The 25344-nt window shown below is 34.7% G+C and overlaps 1 protein-coding gene across 3 annotated transcripts in view; it reads left to right on the top strand.

The window, feature by feature from the left end:
• Positions 1–25344, top strand: part of LOC123578451 (cadherin-10) — a 210674-nt gene that overhangs the window by 72848 nt on the left and 112482 nt on the right. For all 3 annotated transcript variants that reach the window (XR_006702391.1, XM_045441328.1, XM_045441334.1), the window contains exon 2: positions 1356–1711. Coding sequence is in view for 2 of the 3 variants with exons in the window: in XM_045441328.1 (XP_045297284.1) it covers positions 1481–1711 (231 nt within the window). In the remaining variant the exon portion in view is untranslated. The remainder of the gene's footprint in view (positions 1–1355; positions 1712–25344) is intronic.

The raw sequence follows: 25344 nt of genomic DNA on the forward strand, positions 1-25344 counted from the left end.
TCTATGTGGAAAAACATTACAAATAGAAGGAAAAAGTAGAAAGTTCTAGTTTAGGAGAGGAGAATATGAAGTGTATTGCAAGGTGAAAGAAGAAGGACACTTTGGCTGGAAAGGAGTCAGTTTTAGGAGGTGACATGGGGGATTGGGGTAAAATATGAGGTCAGAGAAGTGACCAGTAGTCATGAAATCAAGTACAGAATTGTAGGTTTTTGTAAGGCATTGGGTTTTTTTTTTGTTTGTTTTTTTTTTTTTGTTTGTTTGTTTGCTTGTTTTAAAGTTAGTTTTAATTTTTTTTTTTCAACGTTTATTTATTTTTGGGACAGAGAGAGACAGAGCATGAACGGGGGAGGGGCAGAGAGAGAGGGAGACACAGAATTGGAAACAGGTTCCAGGCTCTGAGCCATCAGCCCAGAGCCTGACGCGGGGCTCGAACTCCGGGGCCGCGAGATCGTGAGCTGGCTGAAGTCGAACGCTTAACCGACTGCGCCACCCAGGCGCCCCAGGGCATTGGGTTTTAATCAAAGTGAGAGGAGACTTCATGTGAGTTTTTTGTTCAGATAAGTGACATAATCTGATTTATATTTAATAGGGTTACCTGGGTTGAGGAAGCAAGCAGAGGGAGGGAGGTGGAGAGCAGCCTGGAATCTATGGCCCTCCCTAGTCAGGCTGGGGCAGTGTGGAGTTCTAGACTTAGAACTTTTGTAGTGGGAGTACAGCTGACCATGTCATTCACTCCCTCTACACAGTAGTATGAATTATATTACAAATGGATCTACTTTAGTAGTGATTTTTTTCTACTTTAAGAGGGAAGAGAGAACTCTTCAGCCAAAGGCACTTCAAGTGTTTTATTTGTTCTTATATTGCTTTTACCTTTGAGCAGAATTAAATTGGAAGAAACTGCTGCTGTTTAAAAACATTCAAATATCATTGTATCGCACAACAGATGCATGTTTTCTGTAGCTTTAATTAAATCAATATTTTGTTTTCAGTTTTTTAATTTATGTTAAGTTACTCTGAAAAAATTGATGTGCAAAATTAACTTCATCCCTACTCCATATAGGGATCGTAATTCCTGAAAACTGTTATAATCACAAAAGAAAAAAGAAACAAAGCTTAATATGCCCCTTCCTTAAAATTTGTCTGAAAGACATTATTTACCATGGTCTTTTCATAAATTGCTGACATGTTACTAGACAAGCAATATCTTCCAAAAGTAATCATTATTTTATAAAACAGCAGGAAAGTAGGTATTTTGTTTGCTACTAATCTTTATCAATTTCATATTTAAGGTAACAGGTAACATTCATAATGTTTTCAACTGACTTTTTTTTATTTGTTTGTTTTTTTGTTTGAAGCTTTTGGAAACATGTCCAAAACATTGATGAGATGTTGGAAACCAGTTGAAACACAGTAAAATTCAACTCAATAAAACAGGACTGCTTTCTCTTCATCCACGTTGGAAATTTTCAAGAAGTGAACTATGACAATATACCAATTTTTGCTACTATTTCTACTCTGGGTATGCCTGCCACATTTCTGTTCTCCAGAGATAATGTTCAGAAGGACTCCTGTACCCCAGCAAAGAATTTTAGGTGCACGTGTACCTAGGAGTGATGGCAAAATTCTGCATCGTCAAAAACGTGGGTGGATGTGGAATCAATTTTTCTTACTGGAGGAATACACAGGATCTGATTACCAATACGTGGGCAAGGTAAGTTTGCACTGAAATGGCAAATAGTTACATTCTTTCTTTACATGTCTTAGGAAAATTTGAAGGTTATTAAGATCATCATTCTTATAAATTTTATTCTCTAAATATCCATAAAGCAATTTTTGTTTATGGAATAGAAATTATAATTTGGAAACCACAGAATAAATAAATACAGCATGGTAAAGGTAGAAATTCACTTGATAGAATTAATTCTGTCCATTTCCTCATGGATTAAAGAAGTACTAAAATTACGCTTTTAGAATTTGTAGTCAGATATCAATGATAGTGAGAAAACTATACATCAATCTGGCTACTTGAAATGACTAGATAGATAGATAGATACATATGCAATGGTTCCCATCGCTCTTGATTTTCACAGGGAAGAAAAGACATTTAAAAGTAGTTTAATATTCTATAGAATGAGAAAGCAAATGTCATTAAAAATATGACCTAAGGCCAAACAAAATAGCTTTTTTATAAGAAAACTTATTTCAGATATGAGTGTTATTTACTTTTCTTAAGTCTCACTGTGGGCACATTTATACAAAGGAAAATACATAGAAGACAAGCAGGTAGAAGTGGTTTACTTATTGCGAGATGTGGACAGAGACAAGTTTCTACTCTATTCACTTATAAAAGTGAAGAAAATTAGTTGTGGTTGGGAGTCGAATGAAAAGTAACAATGAATGCTTGTGTGAACTATCTTCTATTCATTTTGAGTGTTCTTTTTTTGGCACTATCTGAATGTAGTAGAAGTTAGTGTCTTAAGAAAGGTTTTGTGTTAATAGGCATGGTTATTATTTTTATGGACAGTATGAAAATATATCAAAGAAGCACTAGCAAGATAAAAGTAAATATAATCACATGTTAATACATCCTATGTTAACGCTATAAAGTTATGATAGATACATTACTGTGATGGAGAATTTTGCATTAACGTAAACTTTAATAGCTTCATCCAAACAACTAAAATGTGCTAATAATTTTTAATCCCCTAAGAAAAAAACTATCTTTAAAAGTTATGTAAAGTATTTTTTCATTGATTTTAAAACACTTTGTTATGTTTTTTCATGTTCCAATTATTTCAGTCATCTTTAAATGTGGCAATATGGCATAGATGACATTTAAGGTTAAATGTTATATTAATTATAAGGAGAAGGAAAAGTGGCAGCAATCTGAGCAATATTACCAGAAAGCACACAGTAGCAGACTTATCACAGGTCGCATCTGATTGGGTGTCCAAGATCAGTGGGTTAAGGTACATTTTGTGGTTGTTGTGATAGGCAACTTTTAGTTAATGAAAGCAGCCACATGAAAATATAATCACAGAAATCTACACCAAAGAAACTATACAGTAAATAATTTCCTTTGGTTCTTCCTGAACAAAGAGCTTATTTGGGTTATTTGCCTGTGTTTTCTTTTACCTAGTCCATTTTAATAAGGATTTGATAAGTGTTGGTAAATTAAGTTACCATTGCATTATATACTCTCTCATGATAGTCAAGTGACTTCTTATGCACTTTCATTTGTTCTCTCCCAGAAGAGTGTCAACACCTTGAGATTAAATCCTATACTTCACACCTCACTTTGTCTTTGGCTCTTTGAATAGAGCTTAATATTTCATTGATTGAATTGATCTGAGTTGCACTGGATTGAATTCCCAGAATCATCTGGTCCTGCTCGGTTCTTTGGGGGGGGGGGACTAGTCTAGAATTTAAATCCCCATGGGTAATTAAAACTGGTAATACTTGTATATGCATCTTGATATACAAACCAAATTTTATTCTTATTTATTCTGCTTGAAGAAGGCAAGTCAGAAAACTCTTTAACAAGAACAAACATAAGGAATTTATGGGATGTGTCCACTAGTTCCTTTCTATATAATATGTGCTGAATTACTAGATCAACAGAAATTTATTAGATTCTGTAGCTATAAGCTTACTTCTAATGCCCAGAGTATCTATTTTTTGGTTTATATTTCAGGACCACTTTGTAGTTTGAATCATTTATTCATGTCATGACCTGTGAAATAGCTATTTAAACATTTTCCTTTTCTATAGTATAGTACTTGCATTACTTATTATTTATAGTGCATTAATTACTTATACAATTAAAAACCTTATTTAGATATAAACAGATTTGCAGATGTCAAAAAGGTAATGCACAATATAGAATATTTTAATAAACATATACTATGATGGATATAAAACATTTTAAATTCCCTAAATATTCTTTCTAAAAGTACTTACAGTAAATCTAATACATATTTATCCTTTCTTTCAGAAATTTCACTTCCAGTTTTTACTACCTTTAAAGTAGGAATGTAACATTGATGCTTAATGATGTATCTAGGTTGGTTTAGATATATTAGTAATACATGTTCTAATTCCTTGACATATGGAAGATAATGATAGACACCCCATTGTAGTGGGAAATATTTGAGAAGCTCAGAATAAGAAACTGGAGAGAATTACACTGATAGGGTGAGGACAAGACTGAAAGCACATGCGTGAAGAGGGAATCTTTTTTTTTTTTTTTTTTTTTTTAATACCAAACAATTTGCCAACCAAATCCTATAAAGAATAGATTGGTATATAATTTCTCAGATAAAAGCCCATTACTGATTAAGGGAAACAGAGGGAAAAACCTATTGCTTCTCATTGGGTAAAAGCTGAGGGAAGCTTAGGAAGATCATATAATTGTGGAGCCTCTGTAGCTCAGTTGGTTAAGCAACAGGCTCTTGGTTTTGGCTCAGGTCATGATCTCATGGTTTGTGGGTTCCAGCCCTGTGTCCGGCTGTGCATTGACAGTGTGGAGCCTGCTTGAGATTCTCTACTCCCTCTCTCTCTGCCCCTCCTCACTCCCACACTCTGTCTCCCTCTCAAAAATAAATAAATAAATAAATAAATAAATAAATGCACTTAAAAAAGAAGGAAAAGCATGTAATCAATGATCAGAAGACTTAGGATATAACCTTGTTTCTACTACTATTTTTCTCATAGTGGTTAAATCAACCTACTTCTCTTAGCCTTCATTCCTTCATGTATGAAATCAAACTATGATTATGTGAATGGTTTAATTTATATATTCATGTTATGTAATTATATATGTTAGTTTTATCCACATTAATTTTAATATATTCATCTTACTATATATTCATTTTTAATTTAATAATATTTTGCATTATAAAGTATATGAGAATTTTAAAATCCATTTAGAAAAAAAGAAGAAATAAACAGAGAGAAAGAAAGAGAAAAAGAGATAGATCAGTCGCCAAGTTGTTATTGCCATGACTGTTATTAAGAAACCAAGCCAAGAGGCACTCGGGTGGCTCAGTTGCTTGAGCGTCTGACTCTAGATTTCGGCTCAGGTCATGATCCCAGAGTGGTGGGATTCAGCCCTGCATCAGTCTCCATACTGAGTTTGCTTAATATTCTCTCTCTCTCTCTCTCTCTCTCTCTCTCTCTCTCTCTCTCTCCCCACCCCTTCCCACCCCCGTCCTGGCTCTTTCTCTCTAAAATTAAACAAACAAACAAAAAACAACGAAGCCAGCCAATAATGAACTCACTCAAAGCATTTCTTTGTTCAGCTCTTGATGATCAAAACACATTTTCCTCTAACCATTCAATCAAATACATCCTGAACCAAAATATAATTGTCGTTAAGTTATTTTTTCTTTTCAGTGAGATAATAACAAAATTTGCCTTTAAGAAGTTTTCTTTATAGGATAACACCATGTCACCTCGCTTTAACTTCCATAGCAAGGGGTTTATATTTGAACTTCAAGTAATCTACTTTTGTACTATGTTGCTTTCATTTTGCATCTTTCTGTAGACATATTACATTTTTCCAATTTAAGATTTGAGAATCATTATAGCTATAAACTATTTTTACTTAAGTATAACTTTTAATCACGGTTTCTTATTGCCTGATTCAGTCACCCTGGACAAATAATTTCAAATATCTAGGTTCCAAATATTCAAACAATATACATAATGACATTAAACTAGATACTCTTATCTATACTACACTGTCTATTAATTAACATGAATTTAAACTACAAAAAAAACCTAGATACTCTTGAATTTACTTTAAGCTGTAACAGATAAACAGTGGTCAAAGAAATACTAATTTTATTTACTACAAAATTTTTATTCATTTTATATAATAGTTACTCTCAAGTGGGGAAGAGCATGTTAAAATTAGACTTTTAATCAAAACCAGATACTGAGAAAAACCCCTAACACCCCAAAAAATTAATAACATATTTGGGTAATAATAACCTGATTTTGAGTGAGCATAGTAAGACAATTCACTACAGGAAGTGAAAATATAATAATACTTTAAAAATAATTAGGGTAACTGTCTACATTTTTTGGTACAATAAAACCATCAGGTGGTGGCAGTAAGGGGCTGCTACTGGGATCTAGTTGGCAGGATCCAAGTTTACTGCTAAAACCGCAATGCATAGAATAGACCTCCATAAAATTGTCTAGTTCCAAACATCAAGTGTGCTAAGATCAAGAAATACTGTCCTAGTTTGCCAGTTTTTTTACATTTTCCTAAATAGCTCAATCTTTATTTTAGTTCTTTTTGGGTTCTTGCTTCTGAACCTGCTCCCGTTTGTAATTTTATTTCTTCCTTCCAGAGTTGCCATTAGTATTCACTTTCTGAAACGGACTTCTCTTAAGATCTTCTCTCCTTCATGTCCTATCTAATCTTGAAGGCATGCATTTGGTTCCAGCCTCTTAATCATCCTTTTCTGTAGACTTATGGGCTCCACAAACCCCCTAAAAATGAAGTATGCATTCATTCTTTCAGTAAATATCTAGAAGACCCACTACTCAGGTATTAATTACTCCTATTAAGCATATAGTAGAGAAAATATAATTTCTCTGCTCACAAAGTATCTGCCTTTAAGAGAAGGAGAAAATAATAAGTAAAGCTAACAGGAAGATATGGGACTCTTTTAATCTCTGAGAGAGCACAGAACCCAAGAGCCACCAACAAAAAAATAAGTGCCAACTATCCCCCTGTTCTATTTCTGCAGTAATTGTAAGTAAAGTGGAAATGAAATTTTGGGATTTGCATCACATAAATCAATGTTATTAAAAGTCAAGATTGGAGAGCCAAGGTATATGCTTTTATTTTTTACTTATCTGTACTTCTTTGGAGCTCTTTTGATGTACAATGCCTCATAAAAAGTGATCACTGTAAATTTCTAGAAGAAAGATCTTCCAAAAACTGAAAAAAACATCACCCATGAAAGAATATCCTAACCTTAAACAGAATGCCAGAAATACCAACTGTGCCCACCATATTAGACCAGGTTCCTTTCACCCTTAATAATGTAGGTACAATCAAGTCAAACCTGGTAACAGGGGAGAAAGAGTAGTTCCAACTAGAATAGAGAGAGGAAGCTGCCCTGACCTCCCCACTGCAGTCTTCTGGGGGTGAACAGATCTGAGTCGAGCACGTGGAGAAAATGCTACATAAGAGTTCAGAAATTACAAACATTTTAATGGATGTTAAATATTATCTTCAGAGAGTTGGATATTTTAACGACTGTAATAATACTGTTCTTGACACTAAAAATTCCAGGTGAATATTTCTTAAAAACAATCCAAATATGACCAAAAAAGACCTACATTAAACAAACAAACAAATGACAACAACAGAAAACCCTTTAACTGTTTAATATATAGAGATCTGATTTTAGTGGGCGGGGGCAGGCAGAATGTTGGTATATGGTTATTTTCTATTTGAACCCTATTAATTGCAGCCACTAAAAGAACGAGGCATGAAACAAATAACACAGTAGACAATTTTAGATAGAAAAAGTCCTGGAAGAAAGTAAATGAGGATGATGTGACAGATATTGGCAGAGACTCCTTTAGATTAGGTGGTTCTAGACCTTCCTGATGAGGGGACATTTGGACTTTTGGATGGATCAGGACATTATTTATCTAATATGCAAAGACCACAAAATAAGACAAATCTGAATTAGAGTGCTTAAGATCTTCTTATACTAATCTTCAAGCAAGAGGTAATAAAAGCATTTTTAAATAGAAGCCTGGCCTGCGGAACATTGATAATGTTTTCCAGGCAGACCACCTCTTGGTTTTTAATTCTCAAAATGCATACAATATTTATATCTTTCAATACAATGATATTTCAGCCAGAAGTTACATAGGGAAAATATGCTTGCATCCTCAAAGCTCACTATATTTTAACAAAGCAATATTTAGGAAGGTAGTTGAGTTGCATTCCAGATGCATTTGCATTGAGGATGAAACTTCAAAACCAGGCATAGATGATTTGAAGATATCAAAGGCTGTCAAAAAGAATGTGTATCCAAGTTTTATAACAGAGAGAAGCCATACTAATTCATATTAACCTTTAGGTGATCAGGTAACACGGATTTAAGCATTTTACATATTAACATTATAGCACGTTATTCATATTATACAGATTTTACTGTACTTTGGTTACTAAATTTTAGAATTGGTTTTGAGCTTAGATGTAATGTGTGAGCATTATATTTTTTCTCATTTAAAATATTATGAAATAGGGTCCCTTTTAGCATTTTCAAGAAAAACATCAAATGGTAAATGTTGCATGTTAAAAATAAATGACATTTATTTACAAGATAAATGGAATTAAGTATGGAATGCTCATATATAAATAACAACCACAAACATCTTTTTACTTACAAGTTTTACTGGTAGTAGTGATAACATGTTTTCTATAGTCTTCCATGAAGTTATTTGCATAACATACTACCAAATATCAAGATTATTCATATAGGGGCGCCTGGGTGACTCAGTTGGTTAAGCGTCCGACTTCGGCTCAGGTCATGATCTCACAGTTCAAGGGTTTGAGCCCCACATCGGGCTCTGTGCTGACAGCTCAGAGCCTGGAGCCTGCTTCGAATTCTGTGTTTCCCTCTCTCTCTCCTCCTTTCCTGCTCACACTGTCTCTCTCTGAAAAATAAACATTAAAAAATTTAAAAAATAAAAAAAAGATTATTCATAAATACGTGTGACAACTTCATTTTATAACCTTCATGAAACAACTCACATACACACACACACGCACCCCACCTAAACATATTTACCACACTCCACTGCCCATTTTGTCCTTAAAGGATTTATGGAAAGTCTACCCTTTCATTCTCCCATTTTTTAGACTTTTTTTTTTCTTTCAACGTTTATTTATTTTTGGGACAGAGAGAGACAAAGCATGAACGGGGGAGGGGCAGAGAGAGAGGGAGACACAGAATCGGAAACAGGCTCCAGGCTCTGAGCCATCAGCCCAGAGCCCGACGCGGGGCTCGAACTCACGGACCGCGAGATCGTGACCTGGCTGAAGTCGGACGCTCAACCGACTGCGCCACCCAGGTGCCCCTCATTCTCCCATTTTTTTTCCCCTTGAGTTACTATCCCAGAGAGGCTGTGAATGTTGTCATCTTTTCTTTCCTACCACAGCCTGACTTTTGTATATTCCTGTTTCATGTTTACTAATTTATTAGCCCTGCCCCACAGAAACCTCTTCTCTTTTCCTGTTTCTTCAGTTAGCCACATAGCACCTCTTAAAATCTACCTCCCTATGTCACATCCCTTGAAGTTACTTTTATTGGAATATATTTTAGAAAAAAGATAATTATGGGTTTATTTTCTAAAGGTTTTTTTTTCTGTGATTTTAGGCCAATGAATTCACAAAGACTAGTAATAGTTGGAAGTAGATAGAAGGGCATTCAAAATAATAATAGACTGATGACAATAAAAAATGATTAAAATTTTTTTTCTGTGCCAAATACGTTTTGGAAAACTTACCTATTATCTCAAAATATTCAAATTCAAATAAAAATTTAAAATTATAATTTAACCCATCATTTTTTCAAATATAAACTTTTAAGAAACATGATTACTTTATAATGAAGATTATGTGAAAATTGAGTAGATTTTTAACAAAAACTCAGGAGAAATCTCTGTAGATGAAAAATGTACTAAATCTCACATAAATTTGCTCAGCAGAAAGTATCTCAGCGTAATTTATCAGTAACAGGTGCATGTGTAATGGTCATGAAGCATGGGAAATTATTATTATTGTATTATGAATTTCTACCAAAGCCCTCTCATTTTCTTCTTGGAGACAATACATAATTATATATTCAATTAAATTCTGTCCCCATTGTACTGAAGAATAATGTTCTCTTCAGGAAAGAAAATGAAAAAGTGGGATGTATGTTATTGTGTTTGCTCATCAATGTTTCACACTTGGTATATGTTCATATATTCAGATTCTCAGTTACCTTTTATGAAAGCATGAAAAGGAGTGAATACTTTAATAAATGTTCTGAAGTGAGTTCCTAAATATTCATAGTTCAATTTCTACATTTTTTAGTAAACAATATTATTTAACCTTAATATTTTATTAATATTATTATTACTATTGCCATTATTATTATTGTGATGCTAATTGGGTAACTGTTCCATGGCTTCTCATAATTGCAACTAAAAGCAAAAATAAAGAACACTATGAACATGTAAGTTTCTATATAGATGGGCTAAATTTAGAGAAGGGAGCAGTAATTTTGTTGGAATATAGTTCTCTCCTTTGGTTCTCTCCTTAGAACCCTAGTCCACAATAGGCAAAGGGCATTTTATGTAAATTTCAGATTCCCTCTTTCAGTAAAATTCTTTCACTTCTTTAACTTCACATTTAAAACTACACTGTATGTGTTTATGGATTACATAAAACTATTAAATTTAGAATTTTAAATTCAGACGTTAACTCTCAGTCCAGTACTAAAATTATTTTATGAAGTATGAAATTTTACAAAGTAAGAGCATATACTATTATAGACCTTTTTCTGAAGGAATATTTCCTATTTTGGTGGCTGTTTAGCTTAAATTCCATCAGTGAACTTCTCAGTTCAGTATTATGTCTTCCAAATACCCAAAAACACTCCAAGACCACTGAGTTTTGCAATTTTCCTTGACACCAATTTCGCCACAAACCTACATCAAATCTAGCAACAAATTTAGTTTGTACATATGTGTTCGACTATTCTGAGTCTAGCAGAACAGAAGGATAGAGTTGTGAATCATGAACAGACCCAGTTTCTGCATCTTGATGTCTGAGTTTCTGAAGGGAAACAATAAATAGATAAAGCAAATATCAAGGACATGACTTTTGATTAAAAATCAAATAGCATACAGGTAGAGGCAGAGAACATCCAAGGAGAAGCGGGGTGGTGGGGTGGTGGGGAAGAAGGGCAAGACTAGCATTATTATAGAAGACAAGGGAGGGAAAAAAAAAAAAACTGCAAAGAGTAAGTGACTAATTTTGTTGTGTAATGCAAACTCAATCAAAAGACAGGCGTGGCAATTTAAAAATCAGTGTGGACCAAGGAGAGAGTTACTGTAATCATCTGAGGCAAATGGGAGTCAGTTAGTTTTGTGTTGGGCAGTTTCTCATAGGCATATTATCAATTAGACAAAATAAGTGGAGAATGAGAGATATTTTGAACTGATGAAGAGCTAGTGATAGGATATTATGATGTGGAAAAAGAGGATGTGAATGTGCAAAAACAGATGAGCTCTCTTTCCTTATTAAAAATTGGAATTGAAAATATCTATCAAGGTGACAGTGAGCACCACACATGATCATAATCACTAAACAAAAAGAATACTGCCGTGTAAATCACCAAGAGAAGTAAAACAATTAAAAAAAACAACACTTTTCTTGCCGCTAACACTTACACACTTCTGAAAGCAAAAAAAAAAATTGATGTAAATATTAGTACACATGTTTTTATGTGAGAATTAAATAAGATATAGTTTATAATAATCTGAAACACACTGGTATATCCTGATAATGATAACTGTAAAATTTGATTTATTTATTATTACTTAATATTACAGTAACCTCATAAGATATTTTTATTATTATCTCTCATTTATAATTAAGAAAAATATGTCCTCATTGTCTAAATAAGTGTTCTAAGGGCACAAATCAAGTAACTTGTAGAGCTGGAGTTCTAACCCAGAAGAGATGACTCCAGAGTATATAATAGCCAACATTACACCTCATTACACCATTATTAATAATGATATTATTGTTGTTAATACTCTGTATGTTACCTCACTGAAAACAATTATATTCTTATTTAAGAAGTATAATGATGGGCGCTTGGGTGGCTCAGTCGGTTGAGCGTCTGACTTCATCTCAAGTCAGGACCTCGCAGTTGACGAGTTCGAGCGCCATGTCAGGCTCTGTGCTGGCACCTCAGAGCCTGGAGCCTGCTTCAGATTCTGTGTCTCCCTCTCTTTCTGCCCCTCCCTCCCTTGCTCATGCTCTGTCTCTCTCTGTCTCAAAAATAAATAAACATTAAAAAATATAATGATAAGTATGTGAACTGTCTTTTCAGAATGATATCAGTAGAAAACTAAAACTGCATGGGTAACAGGGATATTTCTATTACATCATAGAGGTGTCAAACTTATTTTGTTATGTGTTTATTATTTAATTTATATATGGAATTGATAATACATTTACTTTGTATAAAATTTGAAGGGCAAAACAGAGTATGCAGTTAAAACTAAGACTCCCACCATGATCCTCAGGCCTTCCTAGTTCTCTTCCTAAGAAATAATTGCATTTACCAGGTGGTTTTTGGCAGTGGGTATATATTTCAAGAGACATTATAGGACTATATAACCACACATGTACGATTTGCTTTTACATAAATGGCGATGTACTTTATGCAATCTTATATAATGTCATTTTTTAACTTAAAAATATAATTTGAGAACTCTCAGTTTCAGTAAATAAGTATTTATTTAAAAATTTAGTTTCTGTATAGTTTCCTGTGGATATATCATAATTTGTTTATCATTTTCCTCTTGCAAGCATTTAGTTATTAAAAATAATTTAATAATAACATGAACTGTTATTTCACACACTGCTGGCATATCTTCAGGAATAAGATGAAAGGTGGAGATGCTGAAGCAGTCTTGAGCGATTTTATACTTTAATTAGTATTGCTAAATGGTTCATCAATGGTGGATGAGAGTGCTTCTTCACCATTTTATCATATCTCTATATCATCATCATCTTTTAATTCTTCCAGTCTTATGAATGAAAACATATTTCTGTTATTTTAAGTGATGATAAGCATTTCTTCATGTGCTTATTAAAGTGCTTTCCATTTCTTTAAATGAGTGTTTATATCCTTTACCAATTTTTATACTGGCAAGATAGGTTTTTTTACCCTTAACTTCCTATTAACTGACCTTTAAGTTTTTTTTTTATTTTAAAATGTAATTCATACTGAAAGTTGAATAAAACATGTATATACACTTTAATGAATAAATATAAATCAATGGAAATGGAAAATTGCTAGCCTTATGAAACTTTCTCTGTAGGTATGTTAACAACATTTCTCCTTTATGAAGGTGTCGATAGGCTTCATGTTGTGTTAATAATGACTTGCTTTTCTTTATACTTTGAACTTGTATGTAGCCCTTGCTAAACAAGATACTAGAGTTTTTTAATGTTTCCGAAATCAGGTATAATTATAGTTCATATATTATTTTGTGTCTTTTTTCCTTTGTTCAAATAGGTTTATAAAATTAACCCATTTTGTAAAGGATTTCTTTATATGAAGGTGTTTGGATTTAGTGAGATAATATTAATAATGAATATACAATAGTGTCCCTTCCCCTAGCTTTGGCTATTATTAATAATGCCCTTATGAACATCTAAATATGCATTCTGATCTGTATGTATACTGAATAAGTTTAGAGTATATAATTAGGAGTAAAACTGCTGATATATATAGTGTGTGCCTAGCTTTAATTTTTCCAGAGAGTTCCATATTAGCTTCCTAACTGTTAACCGATACATATTCTCACTAGCAGTATATGAGAGTTCTGTTACTTTGGATACCCAACTTTGTTATTTAACACCCCCAGCCCCCGGTCTGGTATTTTACTTAACATTATCCTAAGTAGCAGTGAGCTTTCATTTTTGTGAAAACATTTTTCAAGTATTTTACCAATTGTTTCTTTAGGTCATGTATTTTTTTTTTCCTATTGATTGATTCATCTCCAAATCCGTAATAGTTATGGAGCAGGCACCTGTTATGTCACTAGTTCACATAACTTAACAACATATCCTATGTCATGAAGCTCATGTTTTTAGTAGGAAATTCAGGAAATTAAAAAGAAACATAATAAATATATTACTATTACAGTATGTCAGAAGATGAAGAGAGCTATTAGAAAAGAAGAGATGGGGTGCCTGGGGTGCTCAGTCAGTTGAGTGTCCAACTCTTGATTTTTGGCTCAGGGCATGATCCCAGGGACGTGGAACTAAGCCCCCAGTCAGGCTCTGTGCTAAGTGTAGAGCCTGCTTAAGATTCTCTCTCTCCTTCTGCCCCTCTCCTCCACTCTCTCTCTCACTCTCTCAAAAAAAAAAAAAAAAAAAAAAAAAACAAGTAAAAACAAGGGGAGGAATATTGGGAAATGAGACATAGTGGGTAGTGGTGGTCAGATATTTCCTCATTGATAAGGTGGTATTTGAGCAAAGGATTTAGAGGAAGTTAAAGAGGTAACTAAGCAGCTATCAGTGGAATATATATATGTGTGTGTGTGTGTGTGTGTGTGTATACTGAAAACTCTCCAAATCAGGAGGTTCCTTGTGAATATTCCAAGAAGAGCAAGGAAGTGAGTGTGGAAAAAAGGAATCAATGAACAGGTGGTAGAAGGGGAGGTCTGAGAGGTAACGAATGGGATGCCCAGATCTCATAGAGAATAGTAGGCAGAATAGTGGCCCTCAAAGATATCCGCATCCTAATTCTCAGAATTTGTGGCTGAGTTGGTTAGGCACCAACTTCGGCTCAGGTCATGATCTCACCGCTGTGGGTTCGGGCCCCGAGTTGGGCTCTGTGCTGACATTTCAGAGCCTGCAGCCTGCTTCTGATTCTGTGTCTCCTGCTCTCTCTGCCCCTCCCCTGCTTGTACTCTGTCTCTCTCTCAAAGATGGATAGACATGAAAAAAAATTAAGTTTATTTATTTATTTTGAGAGAGAGAGACAGAGCATGTGAGCAGGTGAGGGGCACAGGGAGAGAGAGAGAAAACCAATCAGGCTCTGCACTGTCAGTGACTGACTGACAGTGCAGAGCCTGATGTGGGACTCGAAACCACCCACCGAAAAACTGAAAGGTCATGACCTAAGTCAACACCCTGACGTTTACCAACTGAACCACCCAGGCCTCCCAATGAATATGTTATTTTAAATAGTAAAACACGACTGTGCAGCTGTAATGAAATAAAGGACACTGAAATTGGAAGATTAGCCTGCTTTATTCAGGTGATCCCACTGTACCCACGTGGGACAGATGCAAGAGGGCGCAAGTCAGTAAAGGGACCTAACAGTGGAACTAGGGATTAGGGTGATAAACTGTGAAGATGGAGGGAAGGGATGCAAGGCCAATGAATGCAAAGAGCCTCTGGAATCTGGAAACTGTGAGGAGGTCCCTGAAGCCTCCAGTAAGAGAGGAGCACTGCTGACACCTGGATTTTATTCTGACTTCCAGAACTATAGGACAATTAATTTGCGGTGTTTTGAGCCACTGAGCTTGTGATAATTTGTTGCAGCAGCAATAGGGAACAGTACGTAGACAGGACCTCTTAAGTAGTCTGACTTGTACTCTGAGCGAAATAAGAAGTTCTGTAGAATTTTTGGCAGAAGAGTGGCATTACATGAATTACGTTTTAAAAATCTCATTCTGGCTTCTGGCTTTAACGTCGATACAACATAAATTTCTGCAGTAGTACACATGGAGTGTTGGGGTTGTTGTGTACGACTCAGAAAATTTAGAGGCACCGGGGTGGCTCAGTTAAGCATCCAACTCTAGATTTCAGCTCAGGTCATGATCTCGAGGTTCTTGAGATCCAGCTCTGTGCTGAGAGCGTGGAGCCTGCTAGGGATTCTCTCTCTCCTTCTTTCTCTTCCCCTCCCCCCGCTCAAGGGCACATTCTCCTTCTCCCTCTCTCGCAATAAATAAACATTAAAAAAAAAAAATTGGCCCAAGCAACTGGAAAGATGGATTTGCTTTTATTCGGGACTGTAGGATATCAAGAAATTGAGTGTTCTGAGAGAAGAGGACACAGGGCCAGGTTCAGGGGCAGATGCATATTGAAACATGTGTGAGATAGACGAGGACATGGGGGGAGAGATGAAACACACGATAAATGAAATGGAACATAAACATTCCTTGAACTGCAGGGAACACTAAGAGCCTGGAGTGTCTTAGAATACAGGTAAAGAAAATGTTTGGAGAAGAGTGTGGATTAACTGTGCCAGACGCTGCTGGAAAGTCAAGTATGTTGGGACTTTTGAATACTAACTTTAGTTTCTCAGAGATTATAGGTGAACTTGATGCTCTGCTTTCAATGATACGGTCATCCAGAATTCTTATTACAGTGATTTAAAAAGGAAAGAAGGGAGAGAAATTAGAGAAAGTACATGCCAGAAACTTTAGAGAGTCTTGCTATAGAAGGGAGTAATGTATGCAGCAGTATCTGGCAGAAGAGAATGTTAGTGGGATCAAGGGGAAAAAATAAACACACCTTTTTTTACTTGTCTTTCTGCACTGAAGAAAGCTCTGATGCAATACTGAATAGATGATTTGAGAGAGAACATCTTTATTTTGCTCATGATTTTTTTAAAAAGAGTTCAACATTTTGTTATTAATTGTGGAGTTTCTTAGGGTTGTTTTAAAAAATATTTTCATTATACTAAAAATGGCCTTTTCATCCTAATGTGCTCTGTTTTTAAATCATAAATGAATATGAAGTGTTATCAAATATATTTATGTATCTATGGAACTGTTTATTTTCCCATTGGTATGTTAGTCTAGGGATTGACTTAAATGATTTTTCTTGTTTGAACTGAACTTGTAGAGTTGAAAAAATTCATGTTTGGTAATGATATAATAGCTTTCTATGATTGTATTCCATTTGTTCTTACTTTGTTTAAAATTGTACTGTTATAAAATCATGTGTTTTTATCCAAGATATCACCCTGTGAAATTTCTTTAGGTCTATTCCTATCATATTTAGATATCAAAATTATGATAATCACATAAAATGAAATAGAAAATGTTACCAATTCATATAACCTTAAATAATTTGTGTGTGATTGAATTATTGCTTTCATGAATGTTAGCTAAATTCACTAAAAATTCACTAAAAATACCCTAGGATGCAGCAGTTTTATTGTAAGAAAACTTGGGCTGTTGACTTATTTTCTTTAACAGTCATAAGGATACTCAGATTCTCTTTCCTTCTTAGTTTCTGTAAATTGCATTTTTTGCATCTATTAAATATTTCTTTGAAAGAAATAAAATGATAATGATAATAAAATAAAATAAAATAAAATAAAATGATAATGCAGAAAGGAGTCCCAAAAAGACTTTTTAAAATACACTATTGTATTTAACATTTATTTTACTTTTACAGAAGAGTTGCAAAGGCATAGAGAGTTTATATTAACTCCACACCCAGTTTTCCTTATTATTAAGATTTTAAATTACTATAATATGTTTGTCACAAATAATGAATGGTATGTATAGATAATTGTTTTTTTTAATTTTTATTTTATTTATTTATTTTTTTTTTTTTTTGAGAGAGAGAGAGAAGAGAGAGAGAGCAGGAGAGGCAGAGAGAGAGGGAAACACAAAATCTAAAGCAGTCTCCAAGGTCTGAACTGTCAGCACAGAGCCCAACACGGGGCTCAAACCCATGAACCGTGAGATCGTGACCTGAGCTGAAGTCAGACGCTTAACCCACTGAGCCACCCAGGAGCCCCTATGTTATTATTAATTACACTCTATACTTCATTAGGATTTCATTGTATCTTTCCTAATGACCATTTTGTCTTCCAGAATCCCAATAGGAGACGATCCTGCATTTAGCTGTCATATATTCTTATGCTCTTCTGACTGTGAAGGTTTCTTGTATTTCTTTTTGTTGATGACCTTGACATTTTTGAGGTGTACTAATCGGATATTTTGTAGAATGTCTGTCACTTGGACTATCCTGATATTTTTCTCAAGTGTAGATTGTGGTTATGGGCTTTGGGGATTTCGAGACCACGGAGGTAAAGTGTCATTCTCAGCATCATGTCATAGCCTGGGCACTTTCTTTCAGTATTACTTATCACTGATAATGTGAATGTTGATTTGAAATCTTCCTAAGATCTCCAGTGTAACATCACTTTCCATATTGTACTCTGGAAATGAGTCACTAAAGCATAGCCCACACTCAAGGGACAAACACTTATGTTCCAAATCCTTGAGGCGTAGAATCTACAAAATTATTTGAAATTGTTCTGTGTGAGAAATGTGTCTCTTCTTTCTTGTTGTTTTATGTAATAGTTTATTTGTAGTCAGATATGTGGGTATTTATTTTCATGTATTTGATTACAAGCTAATGTTACTTAATTTGTTGCTTGAATTCATTCAGATTTGGCCACTGGGAGCTCTTTCAGATTGGCTCCTGTGCCCTTTGACATACCCCATCATTTTGTTTTTTGAGCACTTTTTTGTTTTCTAGTACCATAAGATATTCCAGGTTAATCTGTATTTTCTGCCCCAGCACTAAAACAAGATACTGTTCAAAGGGGACATTTTTTTTAAAATATGAAAACAGTGAGAAGCTTTAATCTTCCAGAGTTTAAGTCAAATAATATCATAATCCCAAAAAAGCACATGGCTCTGACAACAAAAAGAAAAAAAAAAATCAATGAATTAAGAGAAATTCTGAAAGGTGAAGGAAACTCTCATGAAAATTACATGTAATACACATCAGGAACAACTCAGTAATAGAAAAATCATCCTCACTCTAACTTGTTATTGGAGCTACTGGATAACAACATAGGGAAATTAAATTCAATTATAACTGATATAATTAAAGAAATGGAGACGACAGGTCATCACAAAGAAAAGTGAAAATTGTCCTTAGAAACAAGAGAGATAATATCTTAGAAATGAAGTTGAAAATATAAGTAAAAATATTATTGGCAGATTAATACAAAACAGATACATGTGAATGATAGCTCTATAATTTGATTGAAATGATCAGAAATCAATATTTTTTTTTCAACGTTTATTTATTTTTGGGACAGAGAGAGACAGAGCATGAACGGGAGAGGGACAGAGAGAGAGAGGGAGACACAGAATCGGAAACAGGCTCCAGGCTCTGAGCCATCAGCCCAGAGCCTGACGCGGGGCTCGAACTCACGGACCGCAAGATCGTGACCTGGCTGAAGTCGGACGCTTAACCGACTGCGCCACCCAGGCGCCCCAGAAATCAATATTTTAAGCAATATATAATAAATTACAAGTTTTTATATTTTCAACCCAATAATTCCAGTTTGTATAATTTAGAAAGCATTAATTCTACAAAAAAATAAAAAATGTTTATAGAAATATATTTGTAAAACAACAAATGGAAAATTCAAACTCCCAGCAACAGGATAATGAATAAGCAATTAAGATTTGTTAAAACAACGTAAAGTTTGCTCGAGTCTTTTTTTTTTTTTAATTTTTTTTTTTTATGTTTATTTATTTTTGAGACAGAGAGAGACAGAGCATGAACGGGGGAGGGGCAGAGAGAGAGGGAGACACAGAATAGGAAGCAGGCTCCAGGCTCTGAGCCATCAGCCCAGAGCCCGACGCGGGGCTCGAACTCACGGACCGCGAGATCGTGACCTGAGCTGAAGTCGGACGCTCAACCGACTGAGCCACCCAGGCGCCCCTAGTTTGCTCGAGTCTTAACAAATATGCAGACTATGAAAGCACATGGACGTATCTTAAATTAATTCTTAGAAATGTAGCAAAAGACTGCTGTAAATTTTCAGACTGAGAATGAGAATACATTGAGGGTGAAGTTTATCTCTTTGTCTCAGGTCAGTTTGAATAACTATTAAAAATTTACTTGAAAATAATCTCCTGTTTTACAATTATCCTTCATTCTGGTGGAGAGACTTTATTGGCAGAAGTTCAAAATGATTAATTTCACTTCTAAGTTCTATATTGAGGTTTTCAAATTATTTACATTTAACATGATTATTGATATGTTTCGGTTTGAGTCTATCATCCTGCTTTTTGTTTTTGATCTGTACCATCTGGTTTTGTTGCCGTTTTCTCTTTTTAGACTTCCTTTTGAACAAATGGAATTTTTTCTAATTGTATATTATTACTTTTTGTTTCTGCTTATTAGCCGTAACTCTTCATTTTGTTGTCTTAGTGCAGAGGTTGGTAAACTGTGGTTGGTGGGATAAATTGAACCAAATGGTAGTCTTTTAGCTCATAACCTAATTTATACAAGTTTTTAATGCTATGTTGTTTTTTTTGTTAATTTTTTTTTTCAACGTTTATTTATTTTTGGGACAGAGAGAGACAGAGCATGAACGGGGGAGGGGCAGAGAGAGAGGGAGACACAGAATCGGAAACAGGCTCCAGGCTCTGAGCCATCAGCCCAGAGCCCGACGCGGGGCTCGAACTCACGGACCGCGAGATCGTGACCTGGCTGAAGTCGGACGCTTAACCAACTGCGCCACCCAGGCGCCCCCAATGCTATGTTTTTTTAAAAAAAGAGAGAGAAAGAAGAGGAAAAATATGGTGTAGATACTCTATGTGCTTTTCAAAGTTGAAACTATTTATTATCTGTCCCTTAACACCCACACACAAAGTATGTTGATCTTGTGTCCATGTTTTTTTTTAGGATACTAATGTAGAAAGTCCTTTTTTTGCATGGTAGTATGGGACCATAAAAATGTCTATGCAAGATGAAACCATGTAGTGTGATCTTAATAATCATTGAGGAAAATTATAACACTTCTATTACTTTAGAGTTGCTATATTTTTGTCAAAGCTTTAAAACGTTCATCTAATATTTGATATAAATTTATAGGAAATGAAAAAAAAATATAAAGCTAATATTATTGAGTATGCTCTAATTTAAAAGATTAGAAATCCTGAGAATTAAAGTGTTGTATTTCTTTATTTTAAGAAAAAGTAGCTTGAATAGTGCTTGCATTCTTGTCATCATAAACTTGATACACAGTGAGCATCTTTTTTAATGCCTTGACAAGTTCTCACACTCTTTTCTCCTTGTTGTAAAATATCTTCAAGAGTTTCTTTACTCTACAAAGGGAACTAGAGGCTGGATTGTACAAGTATCATAGAATACATTACTGCTGTTCATCTCCAACATGAATTATGCCATCTTTGTCTTTTATATTCCTTGTTTCTTTAGATTTACTTACATGTTTTGCTTTCTCTTCACTATTTCTTCTTACATCTCAGACAGTCATTTAAGAATCAGTTGCCTTAATATTTATTAATATATACACTGGTGATGATATCTTCGGCTTTGTTTATCTGATGATATTTCTGGCCTTGCGTTAAAAAGTCAATTTATGTGGGTATAGAATTTGAGAATGGCAACCACTTCAGGTAACATTTCTCTGCCTCCTGCATTATTAATGAATTGTTGCTGTTGAGAAATCAGCTGACAGTCGCTTCCCCTTTGAAGATAATAAGACTATTTTTATCTGACTGCTTTCAAGTTTTTATCTTAGAGTTCTCTGGTTTATTTGCACATTTTTATTTTATTTTATTTATTTTCATATTATTTTTATTTTTTTGACAGAGAGGATACAAGTGAGCGAGGGGCAGAGAGAGAGAGAGAGAGAGAGATCGAGAGAGAGAGGCAGGGAGAGAAAATCCCACAATGGACAGAGAGACAGAGAAGCAGGGCTCACCTGGAGCAAGGCAGGAATTCACCTGGAGTGGGATCGAGCTCACCCAATACCTGACTCGAGCTCACAAACCATGAGATCTTGACCTCAGCTGAAGTCAGATGCTTAACCGACTGAGTCACACAGGCGCCCTACCTGCACAGTTTAATCTGGCTCAAGATATCGGTGAAGGTCAGCCTGTGGTCAGAGCCTCTCATCATCAGTTGTTTTTTCTTCACCTTTACTGTTTATGCATTGACTTTCCTTTATTCCTCAAGTTTTGCTTAAGATCATTTTTTCTTCGGTTCCATGATATGAGCATCTGCCTTTAAATGTTTAATTTTGGGTCTTAAATCTATAATTTTGGTCTTGAGTTGTATACCCAACATGGGCCACAAAACTGAAAAGTGAGTTTTCTCATATAGACATATTTTCATAGAAAAATAGCTTTGTGATCTGTTGTTCTACTCACTGGTCTAGGTTTTTATTTTCCATTATATTTTGTTGCTGAATCTTGTCTCTTTTAAAAAATTTTTTTAATGTTTATTCATTCTTGAGAGGCAGAGAGACAGAGAATGAGTGGGGAAGGAACAGAGAGAGAGAGGGAGACACAGAATCCGAAGCAGGCTGCAGGCTCTGAGCTGTCAGCACAGAGCCCGATGCGGGGCTCAAACCATGATCTGTGAGATCATGACCTCAACCAAAGTCGGACACTTAACCAACTGAGCCACCTAGGGGCCCTTCTTGTCTTGTATTTATTACTTTTATTAAAGTATTGTTTATATTCTCTCCAGCACTCTAAATTGTTTCAACCTAAGTTTTTCCAAGCAACTTCTCTACTGCGTTTGAAAATGGTGTCTCTAAGAGTTTTAATGAGTTGCAATATATTTTTACCAGTGTATGTTGTATTTAGCTATTTGAATATATATTCCTACATAAGACTATTTGATTATTTTTGTGAAGTTAAAGTGTGTATTTCTTTTGTTGTGTGAATTTTCTCTCTGATTCTCTTCTTGGAAACAACTTGTTTTTTTCTTTTTTTTTTTTTTCTCTTAACATCTTTTTATTCCACATCCAAGTAATTTAGCATTTATTTTCTTCAAACAAAGCCATTCTCTTACACAATTTCCTTATTTTAATGGTTCTGTTGTGATTAACACTAATACATTACAAACATCTATTTCAGACCTCATTCAAATCTTGCCAGTAGTCCCAGTAAGCCCTTTATAACAAAATGATGCACCCCACAGTTATACATTGCATTTAGTTGTCATGCTTTTTTGCTTTCCTTCTATCTTCTGATATAGTTCTCAATCTTTCTTTGACCTCATGACCTTGACACTTTTGGAGATGACAGGCCAGGTCCTTTGTAAAATGTCCTTCAATTTGGGTTTGTCTGATGTTTTTTCATGACTACACTTAGGCATCTTTGGCAGGAAATCTCAAGCGATGCTGCTGTCATTGTATCCCATCCTGTGGGGCAAGATTTCCATTTGGCTCATTTCCATGGGCCCATTTGGCCTATTATACTGGTGATAAGTATGATGATGGGATTAAAATGGCATCTCCACTGTAAAGTTACTCTTGTTATTTATTCCCTTTTGTATTTTAATTTTTTTAAGACTTTATTTTTAAGAGCAATTTCAGATTCACAGCCAAATCACAGATATTTCTTATATACCTCTGCCTTCACACATGCATAGTCTCCCCATTATCAGAATGGTATATATCTTACACTTGATGAACCTATGTCAGTACATTGTAATCACCCAAAGTTCAGAGCTTACCTTATAGTTTACTCGTGACATTGTACATCCTATGGGTTTGGACAATGTATGTAATAACATGTATCCACTCTTACAGAATCAGAAGGACTATTTCATTGCTCTAAAAATCCCCTGTACTCCACCTATTTATTTCTCCCCATTCTCTAACACTGGTAACCAAGGATCTTTGTACCATAGTGTACTCTTCAAAGCTATATAGTTGAAATAAAACAATATGTAGTTTTTCCAAATTGGCTTATTTTATTTAGTAATATGCATTTTAAGGTTTCTCCATGTCTTTTTATAGCTTTATAGTTCATTTTTTTTAGCACTGAATTATATTGCATTGTCTGAATGTTGCACAGTTGATTTATCCATTCATCTATGGAAGGACATTGTGGCTTATTCCAAGTTTTGGCGATTATAAAAAAAGCTACTGGAAAGATCCTGAATGGGTATTGGGTGGACATAAATTCAGCTTCTTTGGGTAAATACCAAGGAACACAACTGCTGGAATATCACAGGAAGAGCCTGTCGTAAGAAGCCACCAAATGGTCTTCCAAAGTGGCTCTAACATTTTGCATTCCCACCAATATGTATGAGAGTTCTTTTTGTTTCACATCCTTGGGTGTTGTCAGTGTTCTGGGTTTTGGCCATTCCAATAGATGCGTAGTGGTATCTCATTGCTATTTTAATTTGCATTTCCCTGATGACATATGATGTAGAGAATATTTTCATATACTTATTTGCCATCTGTTTATCTTCTTTAGTGAGGTGTCTTTTAAATTCTTTTGGCCTTTTTTTTATTTAGGTTGTTTGTTTTCTTGTTGTTGAATTTTCATATTTCTCTGTATATTTTGGATATCAGGCCTTAATCAGATATGTCTATTTAATCTTTCTAATTCATTTTGCTTGCTTTTCTTGGTCAAGATTTCTCTTTTGTTTACTACATTAATAAAAAGTTCTACTCTCTTTTTGTTGCTTCCTCTGTTCCTTCCTTTTTGTTTCATTTTACTTTTCTCATTTTTCCTGAATTCTGTTTATATTTTAAATTTCTGTGTTATTGGAATATCTTCTATCAACTTTTGTGTCGAGACTTGGACTTCTGTTATAGAGAAACACATTTTCTTGTGACAGTTTTTAACAATCCATGCCTGTTATCATGTGTATTGGGCTTATCATTTTTATGTGGCTTAAAAAAACACTATTACATTACCTGCATTACTAGTAATGCAAACACTATTGCTAGTACCTGCATGATATTTGGTAATTCCGTATAAATTGTTCTTACCTTGTAAAAAATATTCATGCCTATTTCATCATAATTTTCTGATGACCTTTTTTTCTGTATGTATCTTTTTTTCCTGATTTTTTTGTTTTCTTTGTCTTTGTTCCTTATTTTTCTTATTCTAGTATAATTCTATAGATTCTGAGCTGGTCCTTTTGAACTATCACTAAATATATATATTTTTCTGGTCCAGTTATTGTTATGAAATAAATGAAGCAGAGGCAAGAGTGCAAGGAATTCTCTGATTATGTGAATATGATGAGAGCTAGATCCAGATGTGGTGTGAGTCAGAGGCAAAGTTTTTGTTTGTTTGTTAGATTTTACTTCTTTGCAGCCAACTCATGTTGGTGGTCAAAATGTAGATCTCTCTTCTCTTTCACTCTCATATTAACATAACTTCCTGCAAACATGACTCTTCTGTTTCATTCATTTTACCCTGTCTTGCATGTGTCAAAACAGAGCTTCTTTACTCTTGCCATCAACCCACATAGCCATTCCTTTTTTTGTAAATAAGAGGGTGTTGATTTTTTTTTCTTGTCATGTAATATCAAATATTTTGTCAAACTGAAGTCTACCAGTGTTTCCCTAGCTCCTCAGCTCCGGGCATCCTCTCTTGGTGTTTTTTCTCCTGCCATTTACAATTCACTGCATATCGCTAGCCTTAGGGTATCACTTGGTTTCTTCAAAGATGGGGCTGGTGTTTTACCTTCTAGATCTCCTCAATTCCTTTAGGTGTTTTGAGAAGGAAGAGGGAGACTTT

This window comes from Leopardus geoffroyi, chromosome A1 (genome assembly GCF_018350155.1).
Source record: "Leopardus geoffroyi isolate Oge1 chromosome A1, O.geoffroyi_Oge1_pat1.0, whole genome shotgun sequence".
Lineage (NCBI taxonomy): Eukaryota > Metazoa > Chordata > Mammalia > Carnivora > Felidae > Leopardus > Leopardus geoffroyi.